General features: G+C 56.8%; 1 protein-coding gene across 1 annotated transcript in view; it reads right to left on the bottom strand.

Moving 5' to 3' along the window:
• Positions 1-17,444: 17,444 nt before the first annotated feature.
• poldip2 (polymerase (DNA-directed), delta interacting protein 2) overlaps positions 17,445-17,932 on the bottom strand; it is a 37,269-nt gene continuing 36,781 nt past the window's right edge. Inside the window, exon 11 of the mRNA XM_052035404.1 lies at positions 17,445-17,734. Within this exon, the coding sequence (XP_051891364.1) occupies positions 17,620-17,734 (115 nt within the window). The 3' untranslated portion in view covers positions 17,445-17,619. The remainder of the gene's footprint in view (positions 17,735-17,932) is intronic.

The following is a 17,932-nucleotide window of genomic DNA, read 5'->3' as shown; positions in this document are numbered from 1 at the left end:
ATTCATATTACCAGGGAGGAAGTTGCAGCCTTACAGCACATTAAGGTGGATAAATCCCCAGGTCCTGACTGAGTGCATCCTCAGTCTTTGTGGAAGTCTGGAGAAGAAATTGTGGAGGTTCTTGTTGTGATATTTGCTTCATTGTTAGCCACTGGTGAAGTTCCTGAAGACTGGAAGGTGGCTAATGTTGTTCCATTGTTTAAGAAGGGAAGCAAGGACAAGCCAGGGAACTACAGGCCGGCCAGCCTGACATCAGTGGTGGGGAAGTTACTGGAGGGAATTCTGAGGGTCAGGATCTACCAGCATTTGAATAGACAGTGTCTGATCAGGAGGAGTCAGCACGGCTTCGTGCGTGGAAAGTCATGTTTGATGAACCTTTTAGAGTTTTTTTGAAGAGGTGACAAAAAAGATAGATGAGGGTGGGGCAGTGGATGTTGTCCGTTGGGACTTTAGCAAGACCTTCAACAACGTCTCACATGATAGGCTGGTCTGGGAGGTTGGGTCACATGGAATCCAGGGAGAGCAAGTTCGGTGGATTCAAAATAGGCTCGGAGGTAGGAAGGAGAAGGGGGGTGAATTGAAGGTTGTTTCTTGGAATGGAGGCTGGTGACCAGTGGTGTGGCGCAGGAGTCGGTGTTGGGACCCTTGTTACCTGTTATTTATATCAATGATTTGGATGGGAATGCACAAGGCTCCATCAGTAAGTTTGCGGATGACACAAAATGAGGAGGTGTTGTTGATAGTGAAGCAGGTTATCGTAGATTACAGGGGATCTTGATCAGCTGGGGAAGTGGGCTGAGGAGCGGCAAATGGATTTATACAGAAGTGTGAGGTGATGCATTTTGGAAAGTTAAACCAGTGTAGGACTTGTACTGTGAACGGTAGGGCACTAAGGAGTGTAATGGAACAGAGGGACCTCGGAGTACAAGTGAATAGTTCGTTGAAAGTGGCGTCACAGGTAGACAGGGTGGTGAAACAGCACACTGGCCTTCATCTGTCAGGGCACTGAGTATAGGAGTTGGGACATTATGTTGCAGTTGTGCAAGTCGTTGGTGAGGCCGCATTTGGAGTACTGTGGACAGGTTTGGTCGCCCTGTTATAGGAAAGGCACGGTTAAACTGGAAAGAGCGCAGAGAAGATTTACGAGGATGTTGCCAGGACTCGAGGGCCTGAGTTATAGGGAGAGGTTGACCAGGCTGGGTCTTTATTCCTTGGAACGTAGGAGAATGAGGGGCGACCTTATAAAAGTGTTTCAAATTATGAGAGGAGGCATAGATAAGGTGGACTGTAACAGTCTTTTCCCCAGGGTAGGGGAGTCCAAAACTAGGGGGCATAGGTTTAGGGTGAGAGGGAAAGATTTAAAAGGGACCTGAGGGGCAACTTTTTCACACAGAGGGTGGTGAGTGCATGGAACGAGCTGCCAGAGGAAGTGGGTGAGACAGGTACAACAGTATCATTCAAGAAGCACTTGGGTAGGTACATGGAGGGACAGGGCTTGGAGGGATATGGGCCGAACGCAGGGAATTGGGACTAGCTTGGTTGGCACTGTGGTTGGCGTGGACTGGTTGGGTCGAAGGGCCTGTATCTGTGCTGTATTGCTCTATGACTCTGTGGCACTAGTGTTACAGTGGACAGTGAAGAAGGGTATCTGAGATTACAGCGGGATCTTGACCAACTGGGCCAGCAGGATGAAGAATGAGAGATGGAGTTTGTCAGATCAATACGAGTGTTACATTTTGATGAGACAAACCAGGGCAGGGCTTACGCAGTAAATGGTAGGGCCCTGGGGAGTGTCGAAGATCAGAGAGACCTACAGGTGCAGGTCCACAGTTCCCTGAAAGGTAGACAGGGAGGAGAAGGCGGCATTTGGCTCACTGGTCTTCAAAGGTCAGGGCACTGAGTACAGGAGTTGGGATGTCATGTTGCAGCTGTACAACTGTGCTCAGTTCTAGTCGCCCTGCTTTTGGAAAGATGTCATTAAACTGGAGAGGGTGCAGAAAAGATTCACGAGGTTGTTACCAGGACTGGAGGGTCTGAGTTACAGGGAGAGGCTGGATCGGCTGGGACACTTGTCCCTGGAGTGCAGGAGACTGAGGGCTGACCTTACAGAGGCATATAGGTTTTAAAGTTATAAGGGGCAGAGGTAAGGTGAATAGCCACAGTCTTCTCCCCAGGGTAGGGAGTCCAAAACTAGAGGCTATAGGTTTAAAGAGGGGAAAGATTGAAAAGCGCAGCTCTTTCACCTGGGGTGGTGGGTGTGTGTAACGAGCTGCCAGAGGAAGGGACAGAGGCAGCCAAGATTACAGTGTTTAAAGGACATTCAGGCAGGAACTTGGATAGAAAAGGGTTAGAGGGAAGTGGGCCAAACACGGGCACTAGCTCAGGTGGGCAACTGGCCAGCATGTCTGAGTTGGGCTGAAGGACCTGTTTCAGTGCTGTATTACCCTCAACCCCTCACTTACCCCCACCTTCACTGCCTTCCCCACCCTGCCTCACCCCATCCCCGTCCCACACCCCCGAGTCCTCACTTTGTTGTGTAAGAAGACAATTTGGTGTGAAGGTTGGTGGGTGGGTTGGGGGGGGTGGGGTTGGAGGACCTGCCCAGCCCTGCCTGCACGGTGACCGTGGCTTTAGATCGTTACTGTGAGTGGAACGTTGGTAACAGTCTACAGCCATGGTCGCTGGGCCAGGGAGTGTGTTCTGCCACAACACACCACCGTGCCCCACCCACTCACAGCGTGGGGTCCTCACCCCATGCCATCCCAGAGAGAGGGGGGGGGGGATGGAGGTGGGGGAGGGGGGATGGGGAGGGGCATGGGAAGGGGTGGAGGTGGTCGACGGGAGGGATGGATGGTGGGGAGGAGGATGGAGGGGAAGGGGAGGGATGGTAGGCGGAGTGGAGAGAGGGATGGTGGGGGAGTGGAGGGATGGATGGTGGGGGGATGGTTGGGAGGGGGGAGGGATGGTGGGGGGACAGAGGGGAGGGGGTGGATGGATGGAACTGCACAGGAACAGGCCCTTCGGCCCACCATCTGTGCTGACCATGCCGCCAGACTAACTACTCCCACCTGCCTGTACATGACCCCCACCCCTCCCCCTCCCCTGCCCTCCCGAGTACCCACCCCTCTGTGTAACAACCTGCCGCACAAATGTCTTGCTCGGGGCTGGCGGAGCAAACTGCGCCCTCCCACCGGCTGAGCCAACACCTTGGGGTGGGGGGTGGGAACCTGCACCCTCCGGAGGGGTGAGGGGTCCTGCGTCTCTGAGGAGTTGTCTGCCTCCAATTGTGCTCCCTCCTGCGCAGTCCCCCGGGATCGGCCGGGGAGGGGGTAACCTCAGCCTGGGACAGGGTCAGGCTGGGGGTCGGTCAGCTGGGGGGGGGGGGGGTGGAATCACTGGGAACGGTGGGGGGGACATGGGAGAGGATGATCCCACTGACGCTCAAGCTTCCTCTGCACCCGTCCTCCGCCTCCTGTTCCCCCCGCCAACCCACCAGCACCCCCACCAACCCCTGACCCACTCCTGGGCATTGACACTGCGAATGGGGGCTGGAAGGGGAAAGCCTCTCTCCCCCTCCCCTCTCCCCCCTCCCCTTCGCCTTCCCTCACCACCTGCCCTCTCCCTGCTCCCCTCACCCCTCCCCCCTCCTATCTCCCCTCTCCCCTCCCCCCTCCTATCTCCCCTCTCCCTCCTCCCCTGAACCTCCAGCTTCAGAAAGGCCGTTGAAACTACAAGCTGGTTGGGGCAACCCTTCCGACAGACGCGGCCGTGCACCCGAGCGGGTCCGGTGCACGGGTGGCCGGCACGGACCCCCTCACCGTCTCCTCTCACACCGGCTGGAGGAGAGGCCGGCAGCGGAGGCTACTCTGCCCAGCACCGAGCGGGACGAGGGTGGTCCCGACCATCCACCCCGGATGGGTCAGATGGGGGAGGAGAACCTCCCCCGGACGTGGGACAGAACGACCCTTCCTGGAGGTTCCCAGACCGTGAGCCGCTGCTCGGGGCAGGGACTCCGCCCGCTCGGTGCATAGGGAGCAGACAGCTGCCCCGAACATCTGGGGCCGGGGCCGGAGCCGGGGCCAGGGCCTGGGGCCGAGCGACACCGCTGTCGTCTGTACACAGCCCCAATCATCGCGCTGTGGTGGACGCGGAGCCTCAGCGCCGATACCCTCAGGGTGAAGGGGCCACAACCTCAGGGATCGCCGGGTTGGGGGGGGGGGGAACCATGGGTCTATGGGGAGGGGAGGGAAGGACAAGTACAATACCTCCGGCTGTAACAGTGGATCTTCGGCAAGAGGAGGCATCTTCAACCACGCCAGCTGGAGGTTACCTCAGTTCCACCAAAGTTCAAGGTTTAACAACCGATTAAAGAGGTTCCAGCAGGCTCGAGCTGAGTCGGGCAGGGCGAGTGGCGGGGTGGGGAATGAGGTGGGTGGGGTTCTCTGGTGACAGAAGGAACCACGCTGTACCCACCCCCCGGAGCCCCTGCCCTGTTCTGACAAGTGTCTCTGCACCGCCACTCGCCATGTTCCGCAAGAAAAATGTTCCTCTTTCCAAAAGTAAAATCTCGTCCTCTCCCCGTGTCACCAACAAAGGACACGAAGATCGGCTTCCTGCCGCCTCCCCTGATCCGCTACACACCGGCGCTATCAATTAGCAATCAGCCCAGTGGTCTGGGAGTGTATGGAGGGAGCTTCACCCTGTGTCTGACCCCGGGAGTGTGTGACGGGACGGTGCGGGGGGAGCTTCGCCCTGTGTCCGACCCCGGGAGTGTGTGACGGGACGGAGCGGAGGGAGCTTCGCCCTGTGTCCGACCCCGGGTGTGTGTGACGGGACGGTGCGGGGGGAGCTTCGCCCTGTGTCCGACCCCGGGTGTGTGTGACGGGACGGTGCGGGGGGAGCTCTGGTCTGTTAGATTTACACTTTCACCTTTCTCCACCTACCTGATCAGGGGGTATTTGCTGTGGTTTTCCACTACAACCTGTGCCCCTTTGTAGGGCGGTGCCGAGTCTGTGAATGTGTGACTTGCCTCTCTCAACTGTAAAAGTTTACGTGCTGACCCGGATCTCACAGCACATAAACTGTTACTGTTCTGTGAATCAAGTCTTCTCGACTTCAGCAGCGCACAGCAAGAGTCCAAAGCCTCTCCGCCCGAACCACGGAGCTCTCGTTCCCCAGCACAGACACAGCATCTCACCTCCAGCGAGAGCGCCAGCCCGGCCCACACCCTCCCCCTCTCCCTCAGCCCCATCATCAGCCCTCACCCACCACCCCCTACCTCACCTCACCTCACCCCTCCCCCACCTCCACCACTTCACTCCTCTCCCTCCTCACCCCTCCCCACTTCTTCAACCCCACCTCCTCACCCCCTCCCCATCTCACCCTCCCCCGCCTCCTCACCCCTCCCCACCTCCTCACCCCTCCCCCACCTCACCCCTCCCCACCTCCTCACCCCTCCCCACCTCCTCACCCCTCCCCACCTCCTCACCCCTCCCCCACCTCACCCCTCCCCACCTCCTCACCCCTCCCCCACCTCCTCCCCCCTCCTCACCCCCTCGCTCCTCACCCCCTCCCACCCTCGCTGGGACTTTCCCCTTTCCCCTTCGGCCGCAACCACCCACACTCCCACGACCCCTCCACTGTTACCCCCCCCCCCCCCCGCCCCTCCCCTCCCCACCATTCCACCGGCACCTTCAGAGCCTCAGCGTGAGGAGGGCGCTGCCTTGGTGCCCCTCCCTCGGAGTGCGGGGCTGGGCACGGCCCCCGGCGGGGGTGGGGACGGAGCAGCCCCGGAGGGTGAACTTGGAGCAGACGAGGCGGGGTCAGCAGGAGGAGCGGCTGTGGGGGTGGGGGGGGGGCGGCGGGACGTGACCCCAGACAGAGGTCAGGCGGCGGGTGTGCCCGAGGATCGTTGGAACGGGCGGTACCCGAACACACCGGCAAGTGTGAACAGGGACGTGTAAACACCACACACACGGCAGTCAGTGTGAACAAGGGCTGGTGTAACCGCAGGTGTGAAGCAGGACCAGGCGGGTGCACAAGCTGTGGTGAACAGTGCATTTAGAGGTTAGTGTGAACAGGATCTTGCACAGACACACCAGACACATCAGAAGTGTGAGCAAGAGCTGGGACAGAGAATCACAGGCACACCAGTGAAGGGAGATCAGTGCAAACACACCAGCGGCCAATGCGGTCACGGCACCGGACACACCTGGGCCGCCCGCGTTGGGTCTGCATTCTATCCGTGAACGTTATAGATGCATCTGCCTCCAGCACCTCGTCCCAGACACCCCCCGCTCTGCGTGAACAACCTACCCTGGCATCTCCTTTAAATGTCTTCCCTCTCACCCGGAACCTGCGCGCCCTAGTTCTGGACTCTCCTGCCCTTGGGGGTGTAAAAGACGCTTGCAGAAGTGTGCACAGGATCTGGTACAAACACGCCACAGATGCTCCAGCGAGTGTGGCAGGGTTTTTTAGAGACATATCCACAAAGTGTGACCAGGCGCCAGTGCAACACAGGAGGGACACTTGGGTGAGAGGTACGGAGCCCCACACAATCGCAGGGCAGGTGCACCAACACACGAACGGGGTTGTGAGTGAACCCAGGAGGGAGGCACCAGCGAGTGGACAGAAAGACAGCAGAGACACACCAGCGAAGGTGACCCAGTGACCGTGCAGGGCTTGTACAGACATACCGCAGGCGCACCAGTTGGTACAGACACGTCTGGCGGTAGCACACTCACAGGCACACTCATTCGCGTGAACTCCGTGCTCCACAGAAGGAGAAATGGTGAGAGTTCAGGGCGGCTGCGTCCCTGTCAGGGCGAAAGTACAAGGAACCCTGGATGTTGGGGGACGTTGAGGGTTGGATAATGTCGGGTACAGGGGACATGTGGGGGGGGGGGGGGTCTCAAGGAGGATAAAACGTGTCGGGAGTTGCTAGAAATAAAATTAGGAATGCCGCGGGGTCACAAAGATCACCGACTGACAGGATTATGGTCAACGTGAAGATATTTCGTGATTACATTAAGAACAACAGGGTATCTGTGTGTGCAGACCGAAGCTACAGGCGAACTACCACCTGAATTCCTGTTGTCGGTATTCACAAAGGAAACAGACGTGGTAGACTGACGCACAGGAGAGACCGCAGATGCTGGGATCTGGTGCAACACAAACGGTGCTAGAGGAACTCAGCGGGTCAGGTTACGGGCTACGGCCCATGGGATCCGGGGCAAGCTGGTAAATTGGGTCCAAAATTGGCTTGGCAATCGGAGACGGGGTGACGGTGGAGAGTTGTTCTGTGACTGGATGCCTGAGACTAGTGGTGTTCCACAGGGATCGGTGCTGTGCGCTGAGCGTCTGCCCCGCCGAGGGTTAGGCAGGGTGGGGCTGGCGGTCGGGGCCGTGCGTTGATCGAGTACCGGGCATAGGGTGAGGATCTGCCCCGTCCGGGAGTTAGGAGGGGTAGGGTTGGCGGTCAGAGTGTAGGGTTTGTCGGTGCTGGTTAATCTCGGTGAATGATTTGGATGTGGAAGGCATGATCGCCAGGTTTACAGATGAGATAAAGATGGGTGGAATTGTTGACAGTGTACAGGGACTTCGGCTGCCGGGTGATGTCGATGTGTTGGTGAAATGGGCGGAGAAATTGCAAGTGGAGTTTAATCCTAATAAATGTGAGGTGATGCATTTTGGGAGCACTAATGAGTCTGGGACACACCGTGAATTATGTGCATTGTACTGAGGTACAAGTTCAAGTCCAAAGATCCTTGAAGGCGGTAGTGCAGGCAGGCGACGTGGTTCAGAAGGGATACTGCCTTCATTAGTCGGGACATTGGGTTCAAGGGCAGAGAAATTATGCTCCCACTTTGTGACCACATTGGTCAGACCCCATCTGGAGTTCTGCCCAAAGTTCTGGGCACCACGCTGGAGAGGGTGCAGAGCAAATTCATCGGCACGTTGCTGGGATGGAGCGTTTCAGTTACGTGCAGAGGCTGGGTCTGTTTTCCCTGAAGCAGCGGAGGTTAAGAAGGGACATGATTGAGGTATAAAATTATGAGGGGTATGAACAGGACAGAGTGCAAGGAAACCTTTCCCTTTATCAGAGGCGACTAAAACTAGGGGACACGGACATAGGGTGAAGGGGAAGAGATTCAGAGGGGATCTGAGGGGAACCTTTCTCGCCCAGAGAGCGGTATCTGGAACACATTGCCCGAGAGAGCGGTGGCGTTCTTGAATCGCGAGGGCGTGGGCTACGGGCCAAGTGCTGGAAGATGCGATTAATGCAAATGGGCACTCACTGGTCAGTATGGACATGGTGGGCCGAATGGCCTGTCTCCATGTTATTTAACTCTGTGACCCTAACAACACTGCTGACACACCAGCTGGTGTGAACAGGAACCAGTGCACAACGCTGGTGCGTGTGTACTGGAGAGTTTGACCAGTGTCTGTAAACAGACAGCAGAAATCTCTCTAGAATGTGAAGTGGATTCCTGATCTGCCAGCAATCTTCAGCTGCAAGAACAGCGTGTTCTACACAACAGGAAGTGTGAGAGTCCTTCCAAACCTCAACCCCGCCGGGACAGGGCTGGCTCCTCTCTCAGTCTCCCACACTGTGCCAATGCTGGGGATAGACATGCACCACACAGGCTGCGCTGGAACATTCATCACCGGCCAATACCACACCCTGACACCCAGCGCCAGGAAACATTCCCCCGGGGACACCCTGGGCGCCAGCCCCACCCCAGGGTGGTCCACACGGAGCACTCCCACCCTGTACCCACGCGGGTAACAAGGCTCAGGCCTGAACCCATCGCCACTGCCAGTGGGTGCCGTGCTGCCCCCAGCCCGATCAGGCACCTGCGACTATCCAGACTGAGCCCTGAACTGGGTGATGGGGCTGGATAATCAGCGTTAAAACTGTCCAACAACAGGCCGTCACTGTGTCCGTCACTGCCGGACACAGCCTTGTGCCAAGTGTCAGTGGAAACACCAACGCACACCTCTCACCAGAGTGTGGAGACATTGACTGGGCGTGGACACAGGCAGCCCCGGGGGGGGGGGGGGGGGGGGGGGGGGGGGGGGGGGGGGTCAGAACATCCGCAACAACAGCCCCCGGGGGGGGGGGGTCAGAACACTCGTAACAATTGTACAGAGTCACAGGGTGGGGGTCACCGTCACCGGGAGGTTCACCAGTTACTGCAACCTCTCTGCTTTTGCCATGATTCTGCTGGATGTTCCAACCTTTCCAAAGTTTAAATGTTTGGATGGGGAAACATCCCCTTCCGAGTCCGGAGCAGAGGGTTAACGAGATGAAGCCCGGTTGAGGGCCCAGGTCCCTGCACAGACCCGCACGGCTCCCACCCCCCGTCCACAGCCCTGAGTGCACCGTCTGTCCATCCGAGCAGCCGCACCTCCAGCGGTGCTAGTTTCAATTCCCCAGCCATCTGTTCCAATCTCTCCACGCCCCGGCACCCTCCCCGCTCCAGCCCCAGGCCGCTCCTTCCGCTGCCCGGGCCCCGGGGTGCGCGGCAGCTCCGGCCTATCGGTGCGAGGTTAAACCGAGGCCGGTAACCGACCCAGTATTTCCAACAAGGTGTCTCCCGGTGCCTGGGACCCTACAATCCTCCCCCCCCCCCCCGACACACACACACACACACACACACTCAGAGTCGTTGCCCGCGCCGGTTCAGTCCGGGACCAACACATCACCATTCCCCAGCGACCCGGCGAGAAGCGTTCGGAAGTTTTTAGCTCGACAGATCCCACCCCAGAAACGGTGACGCCCAAACCAGGACTGGGCCCGGAGCGGATCAAACCGGGACTGGCCTGGAGAGAGATTAGCTCCGCACAAAATCCCACTGAATCAGTCCATCCCAAGCAACACACTTCAGCAGGAACACCTCGAACCAGTGAGACAAAGCCGGTCAGACAGAGAGGCGGAGACCGACAGCAGCCAGCCAGGGAGGACGAGGCTGCCGGGGCCAAGTTGAGGACCAGAGGGCGGATAGAGTCGGGCACCTACCAGCTGCAGCGCCGAGCTCCCCGCGCTGCCGCCGCTCCCGCGGGCGAGAGGCGCTGAGTCTGAGCCGCTATAAATAGCTGGGCTGTGGATCAGAGAGCGAATCCCTCCCACCCGCTCGCCGCCAGCACCAACCGGGGAACTGATGGTGGGGGCTGCCCAGGGGAACGGCCGGGACTCGGCTCCCGCCCTGCGCCAGGACAGCCGACCGGCAGCGGTAATTGATCTTAAACCTAACGTCAAACGTTTCTGCGATAAACGCGCAACGCAACGGCTCGGCTTTAACTAGAGTACAGGGACCGGGGCCGTTCGGCCCCTCTCCACCTGTCGCACGGGGATAGGAGGAGGCCGTTCAGCCCGGCGCGGGGCTATGCAGGAGACGGGCCGTCGACGGAGTGGGATCGATGCTGTTGCCGGAGGAGGGAGGGGCGAGGCTGGGCTGACCCGGACCCCGAGAGAGCGTAGGGTCACCGGGCAACGGGGCGGGTGGTTACTGTGACCGAGGGGAAACCGGCACCGCTCTCTGCCACACGGCGACTGGAGGCCTCGATGGCGAGGGCACGGGAGTGTGGTCGGGGAGGGGAGTTACTGGTCCTGGGTCAGTCCGTTAGCTCCTGACCCACCCAGGGCTGCGGGACGGGGGCTGGACTGCTGCACACCCGGCCGGGTTTGAGATGACGTTTGGTCAGTTAAAGCCACGTGTTGTTAGCACTGGTTTGGCGGTAGTTGCGGTCTAGGGCGTGAACTCGGCGTTTGGGAAGGAGTTCATCTTCAGAGTGAAGACCGTAGCTGGGTGGGGTTAGAAGTTAGTTCTCGAGCGCTGGAAGATTTGTGGCGGAGTCGGGACCCTGGGTTGGTTTGAGTTGGGGCCGGGACCCTGGGTTGTCTGGTCTCAGGAGAGGGTGACCGTGAACAGGACTGTACTGAGCCCACCCGCTGTATGTGCACAGCCAGGGAGCAGATCCCGGTCCCCAGACACCTGGGTCCCGGGACACCCGGCCGGGACCCCCTCTGATGCCGCGTTGTAGCTGGTGGGCAAACGCCCCCAGTTAGAATAACCCAGGGCGGCCCGCAACCACACAGCGGGAGGGGCGATTCCACCGCCCAGGACACACAGAACCGGGAGTGCGGGTGTAATGTTACACGGAGAGTGGGGTCGGGCGTAGTCATAGAGGCCCTTCGGCCCAACCTGGCCATGCCTGAGCCAGTCCCATTTGCCGGCGCTCGGCCCATATCCCTCTGAACCTTCCCCGTCCTCGACTCCACTGTGTCTTTTCTACTTGCCACACGTCTGCTGCCCGCCTACCGGGAACAAGCGCTCGGTACTCCCGGCCCCACACTCCGCAGCCCTCTGTGACTTAAAGCCGCTCTTTTTCTGGTGTCTGGTTAGTTGGAGAGTGGTCGGGTGTAGTTAGGATCTGGAGAGCTGGATACTGGTGGGGTCTGGTCCGATCTGAAGGGAGAATCAGACACTGGTTATTTCCTCTGCCGGCTTTGTAACAAAAACAGAACATTCCGGAAACGCTCAACCAGTCGGGCAGCGTTTGTGGAGAGAGAAACAGAGTCTACGTTTTAGGTTGGTGACTCTTCAACTGAACTAAACCTTGACCGCGTTTCTCTCCTCGCCGATGCTGCCCGACCTGCTGTTTCCGGAACGTTGTATTTTTCTGTCAGTTTTCTTTGTGCCTCTGCTCTCTGGGGTTGGTTCGACCGCTCTTTACCGTACGGAAGAGTGGCTTTGTGAATGGGGTGGGGTCAGATCTGAGGTTGGGTCGGATCGGACCGAGGGGGTGGGGAGGAAGTAGGGTTTGAGCCGAGCCTGGGTCAGCTGCAGAGGGTCTGGTTTTGCAGACGTGGAGCCGTCCCTCCCGGCTGCCTGACTCCAGGAACAGCTCCTGACAGTGAGTCAGAACACAGCCCTCTGCTCCGGTTTGTACTTTGAATGCCCAGCTTGGTCCACAGCTCGGGGCAAGGGTCTCCGGGTTCTCCCAGACAGAAGGGAGGGCGCATCCCCTCTGCATCAGCCTCTATGTCTTCTACTGAGATGGACCAAGAACGCTGAATGCATCGAGTTGTGCCGCCCTTCTCCCAGAGCAGCCTGTGGTGGAGGCCGAGGTTCTCTGCACGGGAGGCACGTTCACTAACAGAAGCCCCGCTCTTACCGAGGTTCGCAGGTCACATCGAAACGAGACGGAGCCCTCAAGTCCACCCCTGGTCCAATCACACAAACGCGGACAAGCGACGGTAGGACGTGGGTATCAGGAGCCTTACCTACAGGACTAATGTGACCAGGAGGTAGGCTGGATGTCTCCGACCTCACACCAGTCTCTGCCTTTCCCGCCGCAGGATGGCCGGGTGCGCTGATGAAGATGCTCCGGGCCACGAGATGGGCAGCAGTGATCGCACTGCGGAGAACATTTGTCTGTGGAAGGTTTCGCAGACCCCCCGGTGCCTCAGCACTGCGCCCAGCGATGCTGTCGGCAGTCTGTGGGGCGTTTCTGCACCTGGTGCTCGGGATCGCTGCCGAGAGCGGGCTCTGCCTCCGATCTGAACGGGCCGCCCGACGCCTGGGGGTAACCGGGGCAGGCGGCACTCACACCTCGCCCTGCACCACCTGAGAGCAGGGGCTGTGTCACATTCTGTGGGTGCGCCCGGTGCAGCAGGTTCTGTCCCTGGGTGGTCCAGGGACGGGGCTGGAGTCCAGCACATTCCCGGTGCTGCCTCCCGCCGGGATCACCGGGCCATTCCTGGCATTCCCAGCAGACGCCGAGCTTCAGTGAGACACAGGCCCCTGCTGGCACCACAGGGGCAGCTGGGACGTTCAAAGGGAGCTGGATACGGAGGGAGCGCGCAGGGAGCGGCAGCGCGCATTGAACGGGAACGCGCAGGGAGCGGCAGCGCGCTTTGAACGGGAACGCGCAGGGCCGCCGCCATTGTTAGCACAGCGTCGGTAAACGCCCTCGCAGTTAACAGGAAGCGGGACAAACGCTCGGGGTGGAGGCAGCATCCTCTGTGAGGGGCGAGGAGGGCAGGTGAACCTGCCCATTCAGGGGTGCCAGCCGTGTCCTCCGTGCCTGCCGGCTCCAGCCGCGCCTGGGACGGCCCACTGGACTGGGGATCAGACGTGGTGAGGAGCGCCCAGCCCGCCAGCGCCTGGAGTGATGGGGATGGAGGCCCACACCCTAAACACCGAGGCCCTGCCAGCGCAGGGGGTCAGAGCTGGGCTGGTGACACAGCCGGCGGGACACCCCCCTCACCGGCCCTCTCTGGGGAGCAGCCGGCGGACAACCCCCCCCCCCCCCCCTCAGCCACATATTATCCCGAAGGTTGACGCCAGGATCTCACCAGGTTACGCAGTAATCAAGATTTACGCAGTATCGAATCATAGAATTTACAGCACGGAAACAGGCCATTCGGCTCATCTCGTCCACGCCGACAGTGGGCGCACATCTGTACTAACTCCATCGCCCAGCACTTGGTCAGTGTCACGTAGCACGGAAACAGGCCCTTCGGCCCAACTGGTCCATGCTGACCATGGTCCTATTTGCCAGCATTTGGTCCATAACCTTCTAAACCTTTCCCATCCTTGTACCTGTCCAACTGTCTTTTAAAAGTTATTGTAGCTGCCTCAACCACTTCCTCTGGCAGCTCAGTCCACATACATACCACCCTGTGTGTAAAAAAAAGTTGCCTCTCAAGTTCCTATTAAAACTCTCGCCTCTCACCTTAAACCTGTGCCCTCTAGTTGTTGATTCCCCAACCCTGGGAAAAAGACTGAGTGCATTCACCTGGTATATGCCCCCCATGATTTTATACACCTCTATAAGATCACCTCTATAAATCTCCTACGCTCTAAGGAATAAAGTCCTGGCCTGTTGAACCTCTCCCTATGACTCAGCCCCTCAAGTCCTGGCAACATCCTGTCGATCTTTTCTGCACCCTCTCCAGTTTAATAACGTCACCCTGCCATAGGAAAGATCAAAACTGAACACAATAATCCAAGTGCGGCCTCGCCAGTGTCCTGTACAATCGCACCATGACCTCCCAACTTTTATATTCAATGCCCTGACTTATGAAGGCCAGTGTGCCAAAAGCTTTCTTTACCACCCTGTCTCCACTTTCAGTGAACCATGTACTTGTACTCCAAGGTCCCTCTGTTTTACAACACTCCCCAGGGCCCTGCTGTTCACTGTGAAAGTCCTACCTGGATTTGACTTTTCAAAATGCAACACTTCTGAATTAAACTCCATTTGCCATTCCTCGGCCCACTCACTCAGCTGATCCATATCCCCCTGTAATTTTTGATAACCTTCTTCATTGTCCACTATACCACCTATTTTAGTGTCATCTGCAAACTTATTAACCATGTGTTGTACATTCTTATCCAAATCATTGATATCGATGACAAACAACAATGGGCCCAGCACTGACTCCTGAGACACGTCACTAGTCACGGGCCTCCAGTCCGAGAAACAACCTTGCACCATCACCCTCTGCTTTCTACCATTGAGCCAGTTGTGTATCCAATTAGCCAGCTCTCCCTGGATCCCATGTGATCTAACCTTCCATAGCAGCCTACCATGTGGAACCTTATCCAAGGCCTTACTGAAGTCCATATAAACCACATCTACTGCCCTGCCCTCAGCAACTTTCTTCGTCACATCTTCAAAAAACTCAATGAAGTTCGTAAGACATGATCTCCTGTGCACAAAGCCATGGTGACCATACCTAATCAACCCGTCTTTCCAGATGTACGTACATCTTATCCTTCAGAATCCTTTCCAGTAACTTCCCTACCACAGATGTTAGACTTACTGGTCTATAGTTCCCAGGTTTTTCTTTGCCGCCCTTCTTCAATAAAGGCACAACATTCGCTACCCTCCAGTCTTCAGGAACCTTACCCATGGCTAACAATGATGCAAATATCTCAGCCAGGGCTCCCGCAAATTCTTCTCTGTCCTCCCACAATGTTCTTGGATATACCTGGTCAGGCCCTGGAGAATTGTCTACCTTCATTCCTTTCAAGACATCCAGCACCTCCTCTACTGTAATGTGGACTATCCCCAACACCTCCGTTTACTCTTCCTAGTTCCAAAGTCTTTCTCCTCGATAAGAACAGAGGAGAAATATTCATTAAGGACCTTGCCCATCTCCTGCAGCTCCACACCAAGGTGTCCCCTTCGGTCTCTGTTCTCTCTCTGGTTACTCTTTTCTCCTTAAATGTACATAAAATCTCTTTGGATTTTCCTTGATCTTCTCTGCCAGAGCTTCCTGATGTCTCCTTGCAGGCCCAGAGCCCTCTTTGCCCAAGTTCTTGTCCAGACACTCCTTAAGTGCTGTCAGTGACTCTGTTTCCAGCACTCTCTCAGGCAGTGCATTCCAGATGCCCTCTGAATCTCTTCCTCCCTACCCTAAATCTATGTCCTTTATTCACCTCTGATATGGGGAAAAGTGTCCTACAGTCTACCCTACGTAATTTTACATATTTCAGTCATCTCCCCTCTCAACCTCCACTCCAGGGACAACAGCCCCAGCCTCTCCAGTCTCTCCTCATAACTGAACCGCTCCATCCCAGGCAACATCCTGGTGAAACTCCTCTGCACCCTCTCCAGTGCCATCTCATCCTTCCTACAGACCAGAACTGCACGCAGTGCTCCAGAGAACATGGCAGAGTATGGGCCCTTCGGTCCACCATGTTGTGCCAACCTATATAAACCTATTCCATGATCAATCTAACCCTTCCCTCCTACACAGCCCCAATCCTCCATTTTTCATATCCATGTGCCTATCCAAGAGTCTTGTAAATGTTCCCATTGTATCTGCTCTACCACCACCCCTGGTAGTGTGTTCCAGGCACCCACCACTCTGTGGTTAAAAAAAAACCTACCTCTGACATCTCCCCTAAACTTTCCTCCACTCACCTTAACGAGATGTCCTCTGGTATTGGCCATTGCTGCCCTTGGAAAAGGTGTTGGCTGTCCACTCTGTCTATGCCTCTCACAATCTTGTACACCTCTATCAAGTGACCTCTCATCCTCCTCCTCTCCAAAGAGAAAAGCCCTAGCTTGCCCAGCCTATCCTCATAAGACATGTTCTCCAATCCAGGCATCATCCTGGTAAATCTCTTCTGCACCCTCTCTAAAGCTTCCACATCCTTCCTATAATGAGGTGACCAGAACTGAACATAATACTCCAAGTGCAGTCTAACCAGAGTTTTATAGAGCTGCAATATCACCTCGCGGCTCTTGAACTCAATCCCCCGACTAATGAAGGCCAGCACACCATACACCTTAACCATGCTATCAACTTGCGTGGCAACTTCGAGGGATCTATGGACTTGGACCCCAAGATCCCTCTGTTCCTGCACACTGCTCAGAATCCTGCCATTAACCTTGTACTCCGCCTTCAAGTTCGATCTTCCAAAGTCTATCACTTCACACTCTTCCGTGTTGAACTCCATCTGCCACTTCTCCGCCCAACTCTGCATCCTGTCTATATTCCATTGCAATGTACGACAACCTTCTACACTATCCACAACACCTCCAACCAGCTGACCAGTTGGAGCATAGCCTCCCTAACTTTTGTATTCCATGTCCCGACTCATGAAGGCCAGTATCCTTCTACCGTCCTGACCACATTATCCCTTATTGGCCCCACACCCCTTCAGACCTAAAATCCCATCAATCTGTCTTGAACATACTCAGTGACACAGTCCAATCCCTTTCAGCCTTACAATCAGACTTGAATGGAAGAGCCCACATAAGGGCACAGAGCACCTCCTTTACACCAGTGCCTGGGCTCACACAGAAGGCAGGTGCCTTCTAAAGAGGGGATGTTGGCAGCTCATCTCACTGATGTTAAAGATCCTACACTAATATTTCAAAGGGTGGGGGAGGTGCACGAGATCTTGAGCCAGCAATCTTCTCTCAGCACCCAAAAGGTAGCTTCCCATCATCCAATCATTGCTGCTCGTGGGGTCGTCCCATGTAGAAAGTGGTTGTGGCTTTTCCTCCAGAGCACTGATTGCTCGCAGTTGCTGAGATATTTGGGAGGGAGTAATCAGGAGAAGCACACAGAAGGCAGTTGCCAGCAGTGTGTTCCACGTCTCGCCTTCACTGTGTTGCTGCAGGAAGGAGCTGTTTCAACCACTCCACTGGGGGACACCGCAGACGACCTCCTCACAAGCAGTGGCAGCAGGACCGACTGGACCAGTTGAGTGAAGTCTGGTTACTGATAGCCAGACAGCTCACGGCCACCTCTTCCTACCTAAACTTTCCTTCCTTCGAGTGAGGGAGGGCAGGGTGGGGAATCAGTGAGCAGAGAATCCTAACACCTCCCCAAGACTGGCCACATTCCGACTCATCCTGATTGACAGCAAACAAGAATTTGCAGCCCCTACCCCACCAATAATACATCAGTCCCAGAGTTCCAATTACACAGAAGTTATTTTTCCAACAATGTGATCAGTTTTTACACGGCAAACCCAGGACATCTGCAAAGGGCCAACTCTGGAAGACTTTCCCCTTCAGTCCTCCCCACCCACCCCCCAAAGTTCCAAGCAGCAGCAGCCAGTGCGAGACCAGGGCCCAGTGGACATCGCTCTACCAGCTGTAGCCAGCAGGAGGGGCCTTGTCATCCTTATTGCTCTCCAGGGAGAAGGGTGGGATCCGAACATCAAGCTGTGAACCCTCAGGCCTCTCGAAGCGAAACGTCCCCCTGCAGACCGGAGGAAAGAAGCAGAGTGAATAATGGGACTCTCCTGGGCTCGAAGGCAGCAGTCCCTGACCCAGGAACAAGAGCCGTCAGCTCCCTGCTCAGGTACGTTGGTGGTGCCCTGTGGTATCGCACCCGATCACCACGTAACACACACGTCCACAGCTGGCCACAAACTGACCGAGACTTTGCAGGCTGCAC

This window comes from Pristis pectinata, chromosome 21 (genome assembly GCF_009764475.1).
Source record: "Pristis pectinata isolate sPriPec2 chromosome 21, sPriPec2.1.pri, whole genome shotgun sequence".
Lineage (NCBI taxonomy): Eukaryota > Metazoa > Chordata > Chondrichthyes > Rhinopristiformes > Pristidae > Pristis > Pristis pectinata.
The sequence above is the reverse complement of the archived record's forward strand: the minus strand, read 5'-3'. Positions and strand labels throughout refer to the sequence as shown.